The sequence below is a fragment of the Miscanthus floridulus genome, chromosome 7, assembly GCF_019320115.1.
Source record: "Miscanthus floridulus cultivar M001 chromosome 7, ASM1932011v1, whole genome shotgun sequence".
Lineage (NCBI taxonomy): Eukaryota > Viridiplantae > Streptophyta > Magnoliopsida > Poales > Poaceae > Miscanthus > Miscanthus floridulus.
The window spans coordinates 10,639,629-10,657,065 of NC_089586.1; the positions used below are offsets into that span (position 1 = coordinate 10,639,629).

Here is a 17,437-nt window from a genome sequence, read left to right on the forward strand (position 1 = left end):
ATAGATCCTCATAACCTTTGCTCACTTGGTCCACTGCAACCCTAGCATATCCAGGTTGTATTGGTGCCCCATGGATTCTTGGTGTCTTGGTAGGGTCTGGAGGAGTAAAAACACCAACAGCGACCTTGATTGTGTCATTCCCCCTTGGAACATGTAGCTCAATTGATGTCATTGGAATAGTGACATCATCCACGGGGAAGCGCAGCGCTGCATCATCTTGCTTTGGCAGCTCAGTGGAAGCACAGCTGCTTTTCAACTGACCAGGGGGGCTAATATTAACATTCATTCCTGGCTCTAATGCCTGCCTCTGAGCACTCATTGCTATCTGCACTTGCTTTTTGATTTCTTCCTGCATTCTTGCTTCCATTGCTTTTTCTCGCTCCTTTGCTTCAAGCACCATTTCCTCCAACACTACCACCCGCGCTGCTTGCTCCTCCTTGCTTCTCTGGCAACTTCGATAGGTTTCCCTGTCATCAAGAAAACCATGAACCCATGGAGTGTTGCATCCTAAGCCTCTGGTTCAGCCAGTGTGTTCAGCAGTCCCGATGGCATACGTCAGCTCATCCTTCTCTCTATTGAGCTTGAACGCACCAATCTCTTTGGCTTCTATAGCAAAAGCCAATCGGCGTGCTGCTGTTTCGAGTTTTGGCCCATACATTGCTCGACCGGTCTATGGGTTGAGTCTTCCCCCATGACCGAAAAACCAATTCTTCGAGCGTAGGGGCCACTTGGCTGATTCTGGTTCGATCCCCTTGGCAATAATGTCCGCTTCCATTTTTTGCCACTTCGAAATGGCAGTATCATAGCCACCTGATCCCATGTCATGGTGGTATACCTTTTTTTGGGCATTCTCTTGGTTCCTTCTCACCCGTGCCTCACCCTCTTCTGATGTCTTGTACTGTACAAAAGCATTCCAATAGGCCCTCTGTTTCAAGATCGGGCCCTTAGCAGTAACCCAATTCGGCATTTCGTTCTTCTTGATGTATGTGTTGTATAGGTATTTCTTCCAAGTCTAGAATTGTGTGGCCATCTTCTTCATAGCCCATGATCGAACTAGCTCCTTCAATTCATCATCGTTGATATCATCATAATCATCCGCTTGCAACGTGAAATGGACAAGGATATCATTCCAGAGCAAATTCTTGTCAACATCAGGGACAAAACTAACATCAGGCTCGTTGATCTTTTTCTTCCATTCATGGATACTGATCGGAATTCTGTCCCTTACAAGGTACCCACAGTGTTCCATGAATTTCCTTTTATGTGGACCAAGTGGTTCGCCTGTCTCGATCTTGAATTACGATATTATGTACCGGCCCTCCAGTGGTTTCTTTGGTCCTCGAACATTTTTGCTGTTCGCCGTTGTGGTCACCGATCCAGAGGGCAACATATAAAAAAATAATAAATAAATATCTTTTGTACACAGAAATATATACAATATTCCACATATAATATATATTTAGTATATATACCTCGCCTGTATTTTCTTGCAAAACATTTTCTTGCTCATTTTCAAGAGCTAGATATTGACTTCCGTCATCAACATCCTGCGCATCACCTCCAGCAATAATATTCATCATTTCTTCATCCATGTTGTCTCCCGGGGCAGCCATATCTAACAAATTTAACAAAATCTAAGTCACATATATAAACAAGTCATATATATATAAACAATTCATATATGTAAACAAGTCATATATGTACAATTCGCCCTAGCGAGAACGACAATTCGCCCTAGCGAGAACGACGATTCGTCGTAGCTAGAACGACAATTCGCCCTAGCGAGAAGGAAAAATCGCCCTAGCGAGAACGACGAATTCGCCCTAGCGAGAACGACGATTCGCCCTAGCGAGAAGGGCGAATCGTCGTTCTCGCTAGGGCGAATTCGTCGTTCTCGCTAGGGCGAATTCGCCCTTCTCGCTAGGGCGAATCGTCGTTCTCGCTAGGGCGAATTCGCCCTTCTCGCTAGGGCGAATCATCGTTCTCGCTAGGGCGAATCGTCGTTCTCGCTAGGACGAATCGCGGCGTACGTTGCTACGCATATACAACACAACGGGGCGGCGTTGCTCTGCATATACAACAACAGGGCGGCGTTGCTCCGCATATACAACAACGGGGTGGCGTTGCTCCACATATACAACAACGGGGCGGCGTTGCTCCGCAGTTACAACATACACTGCATACACACAAGTCATATACCATACACACAATGCAAGTCATATACCGTGTGCTCGGTGGTGAGCTTCGATGGGCGTCGGGGCGGTGATGGCCGGCGTCGAGGGTCGGCGTAGGGTCGGTGATGTAGTGGCAGTGGGGGCGGCGTAGGGTCGGCGGCGTAGGGTCGGCGTAGGGCCGTTGATCTAGGGCGGCGTGTCGGTGTGGCGTGCGGTCGTCGATCTGGGGCGGCGTGTCGGTGTGGCGTAGGGTCGGGGCGCCGGTGGGCCAAACTGGTGGGGGTCGGGGGCCGGTGCGAGGTGGAGGAGGGGCGCCGGTGGGCGCGAGGTCGAGGAGGGGTGCCAGGGTGCCGATGGCCGAGAGGTGGGGGTCAGGGGCCGGCGTCGGGGCACCGGTGGGCCGAGCCGGTGGGGGTCGGGGGCCGGCGCGAGGTCAAGGAGGGGCACTGGTGTCGTCGAGATGGGCCGCGTTGGCGAGGTGGCGTGTGGGCGAGGTGCGGCGTCGGCGTCGGCGGCGGTAGACTTAGGGCAGTGGGGAGGAGGAAGAAGAGGGGCCGGGCGGGCGCTTATATAGGTGGAGAACCTTTAGTCCCGGGCTCAACCACCAGCCGGGACTAAAGGTCCTTTAGTCCCGGGCGTTCACAGGGCCCGGGACTAAAGGTCCCTGAGGGGCCGGGGTGGGAGCAGAGGAAAATACCTTTAGTCCCGGGCGCCGCCACCAGCCGGGACTAAAGGTGTTTTGGCGGGCAACAAACATGCAGTTTCACTACCCACCAATTCATTAGGATTTTATTTTGCTTTATTAAATACAATTGATAAAATGTTTGTTAAATGCACAGAAAATTAAATACAAGGCATAAAAATGTTTTAAAAAAATATAGATTCTATTTTGCTTTATTGTACACAGCAAAATTCTGTGACCTAAAGTTTTAATTTTTTTTAACAAGTTTTAAAACATAATATTGTGTTTAAATTACTATTTCGATAATGCCAAAATATAATGTTTAATTAAATTCAGAAAAACTCTTGTGTTTCGACTGGAAATTTGTTTTCACATCATTTGAACGTGACATTATCCCACCATCAAACATAAATTTGTTTTCACATCATTTCAACGCGACATAATCCCAACATCAAACATAAATTTGTTTTCACATCGTTTCAACGTGACATAACCCCACATTCAAACATAAATTCAGAATTATTACATAATATCTCAAATACACACTATTGAACATCAATATATATTATCAAGCGGGCACAATAGTGAACTTCTTCTTGACGTATGTCCCTTGGTTATGATCGCACCGTAACCATGGAGTGTCCTCATCGTTTAGCTGGATGCTAGGGTCTTTGTTCACTGTGAAGGGTGAAATTCGGTCATCCTTTTCATAATCTTCTGACATGTCTGACTTGTCTTCGATTTCGACGATGTTTCTTTTTCCTAAAAGAACTATGTGGCGCTTTGGCTCATCATTGATTGGGTGGTTGTCGTTTTTCCCTCTCTTCGGTTTTGTAGACATATCCTTGACATAGAACACCTGAGTCACATCCTTCGCAAGGACAAACGGTTCGCCTTTGTACCCAATATTGTTGAGGTCCACTGTTGTCATTCCATACTGGTTGTCGACTACTACGCCGCCTCCAGTCGTCTTTACCCACTGGCACTTGAACAAAGGTACCTTAAAATGAGATGCATAGTCTAGTTCCCATATCTCCTCTATGCGGCCATAATATGTTTGCTTGTTCCCACTAGGGTCGGTGGCATCTATGCGGACACCACTTTTCTGGTTGGTGCTCCTTTTATCTTGTGCTACTGTGTAAAATGTATTTCCATTTATCTCGTACCCTTTGTATGTGAGGATATGCCACGATGGCTGCCTAGCCAACAAATACAACTTAGTCTCCCCTTGTGTCGCGATTCAGGAACCAATACAACTTACTCTCATCACCCTGACATTCTTTTCGCAACCAATCGCTGAAAGTTTCCATGTGCTAACGCGTAATCCATGCTTCAGACTTCCTTGAGAACTCAGATCGGAGGAGGTTCTTGTGTGTCTCGATATATGGATCTACCAAGGCGGAGTTCTGTAGAACTATGTAGTGTGCTTTATTGAAATAATCATCACCCTTACCAATATATGTTTTCTTCCCTAGTGTCCCCTTTCCACTTAGTCTCCCCTCGTGTCGCGATTCAGGAACACCAATCGGGTTAATATCGGGAATGAAGTCAACACAGAACTCAATGACCTCCTCTGTTTCATAGCCCTTGACGATGCTTCCTTCTGGCTGAGCACGGTTATGAACATATTTTTTAGGACTCCCATAAACCTCTCAAAGGGGAACATGTTGTGTAGGAACATAGGACCGAGAATAGTAATCTCCTTGACCAGATGAACTAGGAGGTGTGTCATGATATCAAAGAAGGAAGGAGGGAACACCAACTCAAAGCTGACAAGACATTGAACCACATCATTCTGTAGTTTCGCTAGATCCGTTGGATTGATTGCCTTCTGAGAAATTGCATTGAGGAATGCACATAGCTTCACGGTGGCTAGACGTACATTTGGCGGTAGAATTCCTCTTAATGCAACTGAAAGCAATTAAGTCATGAGCACGTGGCAGTCATGGGACTTTAAGTGTCCAAATTTCTTCTCTGGCACATTTATTATACCCTTTATATTCGAGGAGAATCCAGACGGTACCTTAATGCTATCTAGGCATTCAAACAAGTTGTCCTTCTCTTCTTTGCTAAGAGTGTAGCTGGCAGGACTTAAGTACTAGCGTCCATCATCTGTCTTCTCTAGATGCAGGTTGTCTCGTTCTTTCAAACACCACAGGTCCTATCGTGCTTCAATTGTGTCCTTAGGCTTCCCATACACGCCCATGAAGCCTAGCAGGTTCACACAAAGATTCTTCGTCAGGTGCATCACGTCAATCGCGCTGCGGACCTCTAGGACTTGCCAATAGGGTAGCTCCCAAAATATGGACTTCTTCTTCCACATGGGTGCGTGACCGTTGGTGTCCTTCGAAACAGGTTGACTGCCAGGTCCCTTTCCAAATATTACTTTCACATCATTGACCATATCGAGGACGTCCTCACCAGTTCGGTTGCGAGGCTTGGTCTGGTGGTCTACCTTACCTTTAAAATGCTTGCCTTTCTTTCTTACGGGGTGATTTGCAGGAAGAAATCGTCGATGCCCAAGGTACACGACCTTGCGACACTTTTTCAAGAATATACCTTTCATGTCACCGAAACAGTGCGTGCATGCATTATATCCCTTGTTTGATTGTCCTGAAAGATTACTTAGAGCTAGCCAATCATTGATTGTTACGAACAACAATGCTCGCAGGTCAAAGTGCTCCTACTTGTGCTCATCCCAAACGCGTACACCTAGCTTGTTCCACAAAAGTAGAAGTTCTTCAACTAGTGGCCTCAGGTACACATCGATGTCGTTGCCAGGTTGCTTTGGACCTTGGATGAGCACCGGCATCATAATAAACTTACGCTTCATGCATAACCAGGGAGGAAGGTTGTAGATACATAGAGTAACAGGCCAAGTGCTGTGACTACTGCTCTGCTCCCCGAAAGGATTCATACCATCCGTACTTAAAGCAAACCTTAAGTTTCTTGCGTCACTTGCAAACTTGGGGAATTCTCTATCGATTGCTCTCCACTGGGACCCATCAGCAGGGTGTCTCAACATATTGTCTACCTTACGGTCTTCTTTGTGCCATCGCAACAACTTTGCATGGTCTCTGTTTCTAAAAAGACATTTCAAGCATGGTATTATAGGAGCATACCATATAACCTTGGCAGGGATTTTCTTCTTGGGACGTTCACCCTCAACATCACCAGGGTCATCTTGCCTGATCTTATATCGCGACGCGTGACATACAGGGCATGCATCCAACTTCTCGTACTCCGTGCCACGGTAGAGGATGCAGTCATTAGGGCATGCATGTATCTTTTGGATTTCTAATCCTAAAGGGCAGACTACCTGTTTTGCTTCGTACATAGTGCTGGGCAATTCGTTATCCTTTGGAAGCATCTTCTTTTGGATTTTTAGCAACTCCGTGAATCCCTTGTCAGATACACCATTCTTTGCCTTCCATTGCAGCAATTCCAATGTGGTACCTAACTTTTTCTGCCCCGCATCACAAGTTGGGTATAGCAATTTCTTGTGATCCTCTAGCATGCGGTCGAACTTGATCTTCTCCTTTTCACTTTCGCATTCTCTTTGTGCGTCACAAATGGCCTGACCAAGATCGTCAGCGGGCTCCTCCTCTGCCCCCGCCTCTTCTTCAGCGGGTTTCTCCTTTGCCCCCACCTCTTCTTCAGCTTCCCCCATTGCAGTATCATTGAAGGCACCATATTCAGCAAAAATGTCATCATCGCCCCATTGTTCTTCTTCACCTTCTTCCATTAAAACTCCGGTTTCTCCGTGCTTCGTCCAACAAATATAGTTTGCCATGAAACTCGACTTGAACAAGTGTGAATGAAGAGTCTTTGAGTTAGCATATTCCATCGTATTCTTACATACGCACATGGGCAGCACATGAAACCATCGCGTTTGTTTGCCTCGGCCGCACGTAACAAAGAATGCACGCCGTCCATGAACTCTTGTGAGCGACGATCAGCATTGTACATCCAATGCCGACTCATCTGCATTACATGACATAAATACCGTATTAAAACCTAGAACATAATTAGTTAACTATACAACATGCATACCACCACAAAAGCTATAAATTTAAGAAAGCCTCGCTACAATGTAGACAATCCCAACTACCACTATAAACACTAAAGCTAAAATGCACTTCAGCAGAACAAGGATTTCGCGACCAATCTCAACTAAAACAAACAGATCTCCCATTTGTTCAACATCTTTGGGCTTCTTTGGCTGGATCACTGCATCATTAGCCACCATATCTGCCTGTTGTGCAAGATATTTTTGCACGAGTTCAACATATTCTTCCTCCCAGTAGAAGCCTGAACATCCAGTGCCATCCCACTGAAATTAAAACATAAATTAGAACTTTAATCACAACCATCATGAAAATAGGTATAAACTAACCATAGTCATTAAATACGATAAAATAACTCACATTGCGATCCGGACACTTGTAGAAAATGCGACCCTTGTTCGGACCCTCCTTCACTCGGTACTCCATCACAATCTTCATCTCATCACAACACTTGCCGCATGCAATGAGTGGGAGACCCGGCCTAAGTCGCTTTGGGAACCCATGAGAGGCCGAGGACTCGGAAGCAGTTGCCATCTACTCTCTATACTCATTTTTTAATACACTATAAATTTCTCATTTTATAATCAAATAAAATTAAAAAAAACTCTAAAATTCTCTATATCTCTAAACAATGAAGTGTGCTATGCATGCTACAAATGAACGGTGAATACTAGTTTTTAATAGCTACTTTAACCTTCCTTAATGTAAATATGCAAACTTTAAGTGATTTTGAGCTCAAATTGCTTACAAATGAAAAAAACCACAATAAAAAACCATATATATATAATTATATATAGTGAACAAAATGAGATAAGACAATGGTGAAACATGAGAGTTTGAAGTTGGTAACCTTTAGAACCGAAGAATCGACGGAGGAATCGAAGAAATCGACGGAGAATCGAAGAAGAATGGATGGAAGAGCGAGAACACTAAGCTCTCGGGCGGGCTCGGGGAGGAAGAAGCTGGCCGGTATATATAGGGTGGACCTTTAGTCCCGGTTGGTGGATCCGACCGGGACTAAAGGTATGTTTTCAGCCACGGGCCACGCCACCAGCCGGGACAAGAGCTTTACTCCTGGTTGGATCCCCCAACCGGGAGTAAAGGTCGACCTTTAGTCCCGGTTGGTGTATCCAACCGGGACTAAAGGTCCCCTGCCACAACGACCTGGCGCAAGAGCCGTTGGGCAGGGACCTTTAGTCCCGGTTGGATCCACCAACCGGGACTAAAGGTCTCTCTAGTCCTGGGCGCAAAAAATGCCAGGACTAGAGCCTGATTTGGCCCTTAGATCAAAGGTCTGTTCTCTACTAGTGAGCCTTGTTTTCATGGGTATAAACTCGGGCTTTGAAATAAAGTCCCGATTCCGAACACCCTAAAAGGCCCGAGTATAGGAAGGTTACCGAGTCTCACTTGACCGATAAGCTCAGGGGCTACTGAAAGGTCCTAATATGGCTAGAGGGGGGTGAATAGCCTATTTAAAAATCTACAAACCAACTAAGCAATTTGATTAGTATGAAAAATAGCGAAAAACAAACTTGCTCTAGCTCTATAAGGGTTGCAAGCCACCTATCCAACAATTCTAGTTGTTATGATCACTAGGCACACAATCTACTAGGTCACTACTCACTAAGAGCTCTCATAATTGCTACACTAAAGAGCTCCACCAGATGAACTTAATCTACAAAGCAAGCTCTCAATTATAGCTACACTAAAGAGCTACTATAGCTAGTTCGCGGGAATGTAAATGAGTAAGTGAGGTGATTATACCTCCGCGTAGAGGAGTGAACCAATCACAAGATGAATACTTAATCAATCATCAGGAGAATACCAAAGGGCAAGAGACAACCAATTTTCTCCTGAGGTTCACGTGCTTGCCAACACGCTACATCCCCGTTGTGTCGACCAACACTAGGTGGTTCGGCGGCTAAGAGGTGTTGCATGAACCTCATCCACACAATTGGTCACTGCAAGAACCTACCCACAAGTGAGGTAACTCAATGACATGAGCAATCCGCTAGGGTTACCTTTTAGCACTCTGCCGGGGAAGGTACAAATCCCCTCACAATCTCCGAAGATGGCCACGAACAATCACCAACTCGTGCCAATCCTCCTCCGTTGCTCCAAGCCATCTAGGTGGTGCAACCACCAAGATCAACAAGTAAATCCCGCAACGAAACACAAACACCAAGTGCCTCTAGATGCAATCACTCAAGCAATGCACTTGGATTCTCTCCCAATCTCACAAAGATGATGAATCAATAATGGAGATGAGTGGAAGGGCTTTGGCTAAGATCACAAGGTTGTTATGTCAATACAAATGGCCAAGAGGGTGATCTTGAGCCAACCATGGGGCTTAAATATAAGCCCCCATGAAATAGAGCCATTGGCTCCTCAGTCCACTGACAATCGAGGCGACCGGACTCACCGGTTAGATCGACCAGACGCAGGACCCCTGCGTCCGATCGCGTGATGCACGCCACGTGGCCCCTGCTTCAAATGCTGATTGTCTAATCTCAACGGTCATCAGTACATTTAAGTTGTGACCATACGCGCTGCTTCGAAGTGACCGGACGTAGGACCCCAGCGTCCGGTCATTTCCAGCAAGGTTCCATTCGCGATCGGATGCGTCCGGTTAATAATGATCGGACGTAGGACCCCAGCGTCTGGTCACTTACAGTAAGCATCCAGAGACAATTTTTCACGATCGGACGTCTTCGATCACCGCTGGCAAGTTACCCTCTTCTCTTTGCGCTGCCACGTCAGCAAGACCGGACACACCCCATCAGTGTCCGGTCATGAAATGACCTAGTGTCTGGTCGAAGACCGACGCTAGTGTCTTCACTGCTTCCACTGACTAGACGCTCTAGTCCAGTTGAGGCCAGCGTCCAGTGCACTCTGTGAAACCTATCTTTTCTATACAGGGCGTTGGTGGCACCGTCGGACTATCCGCACTCCGCCGATAAAGTTTCTTACCCTTGCTCCCAAGTGCTAAACACAATGTGTATCACCTTTGTGCATGTGTGTTAGCATATTTTCACAAACATTTTCAAGGGTGTTAGCACTCCACTAGATCTTAAATGCATATGCAATGAGTTAGAGCATCTAATGGCACTTTGATAACCGCATTTCGATATGAGTTTCATCCCTCTTAATAGTACGGCTATCTATCCTAAATGTGATCACACTCTCTAAGTGTCTTGATCACTAAACCAAAAAGCTTCTATCAATTTCACCTTTGCCTTAAGCTTTTTGTTTTTCTTTCCTCTTTTCAAGTCCAAGCGTTTTATCATCACCATGCCATCATCATCATCATGTCATGAACTTCAATTGCTTCTTCACTTGGTGTCAGTGCAGAAAGTGACCAACACGTAAATATTTGTAGTTTTGCCTAGCACTCAATGACACAGGGTTTATACTGGTTCAGGCAACGTGCCCTACGTCTAGTTTGAGTTGGTCAGTCACTTTATTCCTGAGCCTAGGTGCTCAAAGTTTGCAGTGGGGTTACAAACGAGAAGGAGAAAGATGGGAGGTACAAGAGGTTCGGTCGGACTCTGGTTGGAGGCACCGAGAGCAATGGGAGCACCACTATGTGCTAAGTGTTCGAGTGTGTACTCGTCGTTTGAACCTGGTGGTTTTACTATTGTGTACCAGTGAACTGATCGATCTGAATCAACCTAACTGTTGGAAGAGAGCGCATCCCCTTTTATAGATGAAAGGGATGGCTTTACAAACAAGAGGGAGGGAGTACATTCGCTACTAAGTCTTGCTGCCCACACTGATGGGTACAAGATGATGGTAGGCGCCCACAATAATGTGGAATGTCATATGCATGTGGGAGGTTGCGTTGTCTTCTTCAGGTATGGCAGATGTTGGTACCTGCTATACTATTGATGCCAAGAGGCATGTGGGGGGTTTTACCACGTTCACCTACTTTGGTAAATGCCGACGCCCACAACACTATCAATGCCTCAGAGGCACGTGGGGGACCCTTACCATATTTGTCTGGTATGGGAGTTGACGGTGCCCATAAGACTATTGGGAAAATGGCAGCGCCTACAACACTGCTTGGGTTTTGTTATGTCAGGGAGGTCGTAGGGTACTATCCTACAGGTGTACAGGGTACGGTCCTTGGTATTGCGGTTGACTTGGGTGCCCTGCATTGCTTTCTCCATCCATTTTCTGGTCCTTACCGAGCGGGTGTCCCTGGTCAGCTGGTGTTTGGCCAGGCCTTCAAGTCGAAGAGGCCATCAGGAGGTGGGCTAGAGACCGAAGCGAGCGCTCTGGTCAGAGAGGCGGGCCAGAGTCAGAAGCGGGCGTCGTTCCTCTTTAGCCAGGCCTTCCGGTCAGAGATTGGATTGCCCTTCTGGCCTATCATTTAGGCTCTTGGGCCAGCCCAAGAGCTGTGCGTTCATTCGTAGCGTTCGTCTGCTGGGCTGAACCTTTGCAGGGAACCCGGTCCATGAGGGACCCTGGGTTTATGAACCCGACAGGAGCCCCCTTGCCCCTGGGCGATTTGGGTAGAATCGTCTGGGGTATTTTTTTTGTCTTGACGACAGGTGTAGCCCACGAGCCCCTGGGCGATTCGGGCGGAATCGTTTGGGGGGTTTTTCGTGTTTGCCTATGGGGGAAGTTTTTGTTTTGTCAGCGGGTGCGCACGAGCGCACCCATGGGTATAGCCCCTGAGCCCCTGGGCAATTTGTGCAGAATCATCTGGGGGTTTCGTTTAGCGGGTGTGTGTGTGTGTGTGTATTTTAGTCGAGTCAGTTTATTTTTTGGGATCGGGCGAGATGGAGCTCGTGGATCCGAGCATCGGTGCGCACTGTGGGATCGAGCAAGTTGGGGTTGTGGATCCTGGCATTGGTGCGCACCATGGGATCGAGGCGATTAGTCAGTTAGTTTAGGGATCGAGAGAGGCAGAGCTCATGGATCCTGATGTCGGTGCGCGCTATGGGATCAGGCAAGTCGGGGTCGTGGATCCTAGTGTCGGTGCGTGTCGTGGGATTGAGGTGATTAGTTAGTTAGTTTAGGGATTGAGCGAGGTGGAGCTCGTGGATCTTGGCCTTGGTGCAGTGCGTGCAGCCAAGGTAGTTTAGTTTAGGGATCAGGCAAGACGGAGCTCGCAGATCCTAATGGGGCCAGTTCGGGGTCGTAGACCCAGGTATTTTGGTGTGCAGTCGAGGCGTAGCCGAGGGATGTGGCGAGTTTAGGGTCGTAGACCTAAGCATTTGGTGTGCAGTCGAGGCATAGCCGAGGGACAGGGTGAGTTCGGAGTCGCAGACCCAGGAGTTGGTGTTTTGATTCCCTGAGCCCTATTGGGCTTGGGAGGGGTCGGTTTTGAGTTTTGTGCGCTATCCCATCCTCGGTTTCTCACAACTAGAGGGGCTGAGCTTTGTCACTTGGCTCGATCACTCGGGCTCGAGTGACGCGCTCGGTGAGCTCGCTAACGGGTATGATCAAGTGGAATCCGGGTCCGTCGTTCATGACGAGGTCGGCATAGCCCTCTTGTGACATTCCACTGCTCCTTTACCTACAACCCGGCAGATGCCTAGGTCATTCCGGAGACAGACCTGGGTGGCCTGCTGGCCTCCCTTCGATGGAGATTCTATGGGTTTGGCAGAGGTTTAGGATCGAACGAGAAGATTGAGATGACCCTATCCGCTTCGGGGCAAACTGGGCGAGGGCCACATGGGACTCATCTGTGTTTTTCTCCCCTAGCTCTGTTTGACTTGAGGTAACCTTGAGCCCTTCATGGGCTGGCCTTCGAACCTCAGGCGGTCATTGCTCATGTTTGGATGTGGCAACTGCCGCTTCGTGACGCAACACGGAGCCTTGTCATGCATTTTGCCGCATGTGCGATGCCTTAGTTCTCGAGCCCCCAAGCGATTCAGGCCCCGAATCATCTAGGGGCATGGGCGTATGGAATGAATGCGTGTATGGATGTATGAAATGAATATAAAGAAATAGCAGGGGTTCGGTAGTGTTACCTTGATGACTTGAGTGACAGGGTCTGAAGAGCTCCAATCGGAAATGTCCGACCGAGACCCATGCTCGTCGTTCGTCACGGAGTCAGCATGGCCTACATGGGGTGTCCCTTTGCTCCTTACCTATCTCTCGGTGTTTTCCTGAGCTATTCGATCAACTTAGGAAGACTGATGGTCTCTCCTAGCGGAGATTCCGTTGTTTGGGTTTTTCCAAGTCCCGCCTGGGGAGGTGGAGAGCCGCCTGCGCGTGGTGGCGCTTTGGTTCTCGCGCCCAGCATGCGGTAGTGGTGGGCCATACCTAGGCCACATCCCATCTGATCAAGCGATGTTCCATCAGTCAAGGAGCGCCCCATCGTATCCCATCTACATTAAATGTTGAAGGGAGAGGGTTTTTCGCTCTGATTTTTTGCCCTTCTTCAGCTGTCGCATTTCCTCCTTAAATAGGGGGAGGGAGAGGGCTTCTTATCATAGTCCTTTGCCTGTTCTCCAACTACTGCCTCTCCTCCTTCTTCCTCCTCACTGAGAGTGCCTGTATGCCATGGCAGTTCCTAAGTGAGAGAGAGGGGAAGCGAGGGGGAGGACTTACAGATCATTTCATGAATCCGGAGCACGATGTTGAGCTAGAGGCTATAAGAGGTGGTGCTGTCCATCTTTGCCTAAGAAGGGGCAGCTTCCGCTGAAGGAGGTGGCACGCTGGATTCATCTACAAGGCCTTTTTTGGAATGGAGCCGTGCATGGATTTTTTTCCGGTGGATCTTCACCGGGCGAGCCTTGTCGGAGGGGAAGCTGCCCAGGATCATGGTGGTGGAGGGTTCCATGCCTGCAGCTGCTCAGGTTGGCCAGTTCATAAAGCTTGATGAGATTTCTTCTAGTCATGGTGGCCATACCTCGGTGGCAGCGTCCATGCCCATGAGCTGCCTCGACTGCATGCGAAAGTCAGGAGCTCCATGCTCTTTTGTTGAGCATCTATGGGTGCGACGCCCTTGAGGTACCCGTTGCGCTCGCCGAAGTTTAGGGAGCGGAACTGGGCGGGTCCATTGAGGTACCTGTTGTGCTTCACCGAAGTCGAGAGAGCGGAACCGGGCGGGTCCCTTGAGGTACCCGTTGCGCTTCGCCAAAGTCGAGGGCCCTTGTGGCGGTGGTTATGTCCGGCAGCGTGTGTCGTGGCCTCTCCTTTGGTGTTAGGCGATGTCGTCGAGCAGCCGTAGTAGTATTTGGAGTAGAAGTAGTTAGAAAATATAACAGTTAAGTTCGTGGGTGAGCCCCTGTGTGAATAGTTTTTGTATCGATAAATATATCAGTTCTATTTTTGTGACAGAACCATAATCCGTTCCTTGTTTTTTATCCTAGCATAGCTTTTGTTTTTATCCTTTCTTTTTTGCACCTTCCCGTTAGTTTCATAGGCTGTAGCTTTTAAGAACCTGGGCATGGCCCATGGGGCTCGGCTGCTCATAACCGTAGGTCATGGCGGGGTGCGTTTGGTTAGGAGTAAGAACAAAGTCACGTAGGGCAATCAAAGGAATGGAATGCGCTTCCGTTTGGGGACAAAGTTGTTACCATGTGATAGTAAAAAAGAGAGATAGTATTTAGTATTGTGCCCTCATGGAGCCCCCGAGTGACCCAGGCTGAAAGTGTCCGGGCTGGTGTGCCTTACAAGAGCAAGTGTTGACTAAAAAGCGGTAAGACCAAACTTAGGGAAAAAACGATGTAGCTGTTCAATGTTCCAAGTGTTGGTAAGAATGTTACCGTTGTCATCCTCCAGTTGGTAGGTGCCTGGTCGGATCACTTCGATCACCATATAGGGTCCTTCCCATGGTGGAGAACGTTTGTGTTTTTCCTTCATTGATTGGGTCCTCCAAAGTACAAGATCACCGACTTTGAGTATCCTCTCCCTGATCTTCCTTTCGTGGTACCTACGGAGAGTTTGTTGGTAGTGAGTGGAGCGGATGACGGTCGTCTCGCAAGCCTCTTCGAGCAGGTCGACTACGTCTTGTTGAGCCTCCATGGCTCGGTTGCGGTTGAAAGCCTTCACTCTTGGGGCACCATGGTCAAGGTCGGAGGGCAGCACTACCTCAGCTCCATAGGCCAGGAAGAAGGGTGTGAACCCTCTGCAACCCATCGCCCGGTGTACTTGTTGAGTCGGTCGAAGATGCATGGCTTAAGTCCTTGGAGGACCATGCCATTGGCACGCTCGACCAGACCATTAATACATGGATGTCCGACCGAGGCCCAGTCGATCCTGATGCCGTATTCATCACTAAAGTCTAGGAACTTCTTTCTGGTGAAGTTAGTCCCATGGTCAGTGATGATGCAGTTAGGAACACCAAACCGATAGATGATGTTGAGGAAGAATTTGACCGCCTCTTCCGAGCAGATGTTGGTGATGGGCTTGGCCTCTATCCACTTGGTGAACTTGTCGACTGCTACGAGTAGCTGAGTGAAGCCGCCCGAGCCCTTTTTGAGGGGTCCTACCATGTTGAGGCCCCAGACCACGAATGGCCAGGTGATGGGGATGGTTTGAAGTTCCTGTGCCAGTAGATGAGTTTGTTGACCATAGAATTAGCATCCCTCACACCTGCGGATGACCTCCTCTGTATCTCGTAGTATGGTGGGCCAGTAAAAACCTTGGCGAAAGGATTTTCCGACCAGCGACCTTGGGGCTATGTGATGTCCGTAGATCTTGGCATGGACCTCGAGGAGGAACTGCTTCCCCTAGTTGGTGGGGATGCACTTCATGAGCACCCCCGATGGACTCTGTTTGTAGAGTTCATCACCGAGCGCGATGAAGGTCTTGGTGCATCGAGCGATCCATCAGGCTTCAGTCCTTTTGGGTGAAAGAACCTCCTCGAGGAGGTAGGTGAGCAGCAGCGCTCGCTAGTCGGTTTCATCGAGTGCCAATATGGTGAAGTCAATGGGTGACGTCGTCATAGAGGCACTAGGGTCGGAGCCCCTGAGCGCTGGCTTGGCGTCGGGGTCGAAGCCCCTAGGCAATGGCTTGGCATCAGGGTGTGTCTAGATCAGACCTTCCAGGGCATGGATTGATGGTTCGTGGACATCATTGATGAAGACCCTGCTCGGGGACGGATCCTGCCTGGCGGCTAATTTTGTGAGAAAATCGACGACATCGTTTTCCTTTTGGGGGACGTGATGTAGCTTGATTCCTTAGAATTTGTCCTCAAGCTTGCGCACCTCTTGGCAATATGCCACCATGAGGGGGCTTTTGCAGGAGGACTCCTTTATGACCTGATCAACGACCAGCTCCGAGTGGCCACGAATGTAGAGTCATGTAGCACCGAGTTCGATGGCGATGCATAGTCTGTTGATGAGGGTCTCATACTCTGCGGCATTGTTTGAGGCTGAAAAGTGGAGGTGGATAGCATAGCAGAGCCTACTCCCATCTAGGGAGATCAGAACCACTCCAGCTCCCAATCCGGGCGCCATGACGGACCCATCGAAGCACATTGTCCAGTACTCATGGGTGACGTCTGGGGTCGGTAGCTGGACCTTCATCCCTTCAGTAACAAAATCCATGAGAGCTTGAGACTTAATGGAGGTACGGGGGATATACCTGATGTCGTGGCCCATGAGTTCGAGTGCCCACTTGGAGATCCATCCCGTGGCGTCGTGGTTGTAGACGATGTCTCCGAGCGGGTATGAAGTGACGACTACAACTTCGTGGTTGGTGAAGTAGTGTAGGAGCTTTTGGGTCACCATCAACACGGCGTATAGGAGCTTCTGCACCTGGGGGTACCGGATCTTGGAGTCGGTGAGTACATCCCCGATGAAGTATATGGGCCACTGGACCTTAAGGTGGTGTCCTAGCTCCTCCCTTTCAATGACCAGGGTGGCACTTACCATAGGGTTGCTAGTCGCAACGTAGAGGAGGAGGGGTTCTCCTTGTTTAGGAGTGATAAGGATTAGGGCCGATGTCAGGGACGCTTTGAGGCTCTCCAAAGCCTGCTGAGCTTCCTTAGTCCAGATGAAGGTGTCCACCTTTTTGAGGAGATTGTAGAGTTGCATCCCTCATTCGTCGAGCTGAGAGATGAACCGGCTCAGAGCAGCCAGACAGTCGGTGAGCCTTTGCACGCCCTTAACGTTGCGTATGGGCCCATGTTGGAAATGGCCATGATTTTTTTGGGGTTGGCCTCGATGCCACGCTCAGACATAATGTATCCTAGCAGCTTCCCCTTTGGAACCCTGAAAACACATTTCTCAGGATTCAATCTGATGTTGAACCTTCGGAGGTTCACAAATGTTGCGGCCAAGTTTGCGATCAGGTCACAAGCTTGAGCCGTTTTGACCACTATGTCATCAACATAGACGGCGATCGTTGGTCTTGGCCGCTCGACCTGATCAAGCTGATCGAGCGGGTCGATTTGGTCGGCGAAGCATTGCTGCATGCACCTTTGGTAGGTGGCGCCAGCGTTTTTTAGGCCAAAAGGCATGGTTACATAGCAATACGAACCATACGGGGTAATGAACGAGGTTGCGAGCTGGTTAGACTCTTTTCATCATGATCTGGTGATAGCCCGAGTA

At 48.7% G+C, this 17,437-nt stretch overlaps 1 protein-coding gene across 1 annotated transcript; it reads right to left on the reverse strand.

Moving 5' to 3' along the window:
• Positions 1–16,183: 16,183 nt before the first annotated feature.
• Positions 16,184–16,921, reverse strand: LOC136465048 (uncharacterized). The gene has a single exon (XM_066463942.1). It carries the CDS (start codon positions 16,919–16,921, stop codon positions 16,184–16,186), a length of 738 nt encoding a protein of 245 aa, XP_066320039.1.
• Positions 16,922–17,437: the final 516 nt, after the last annotated feature.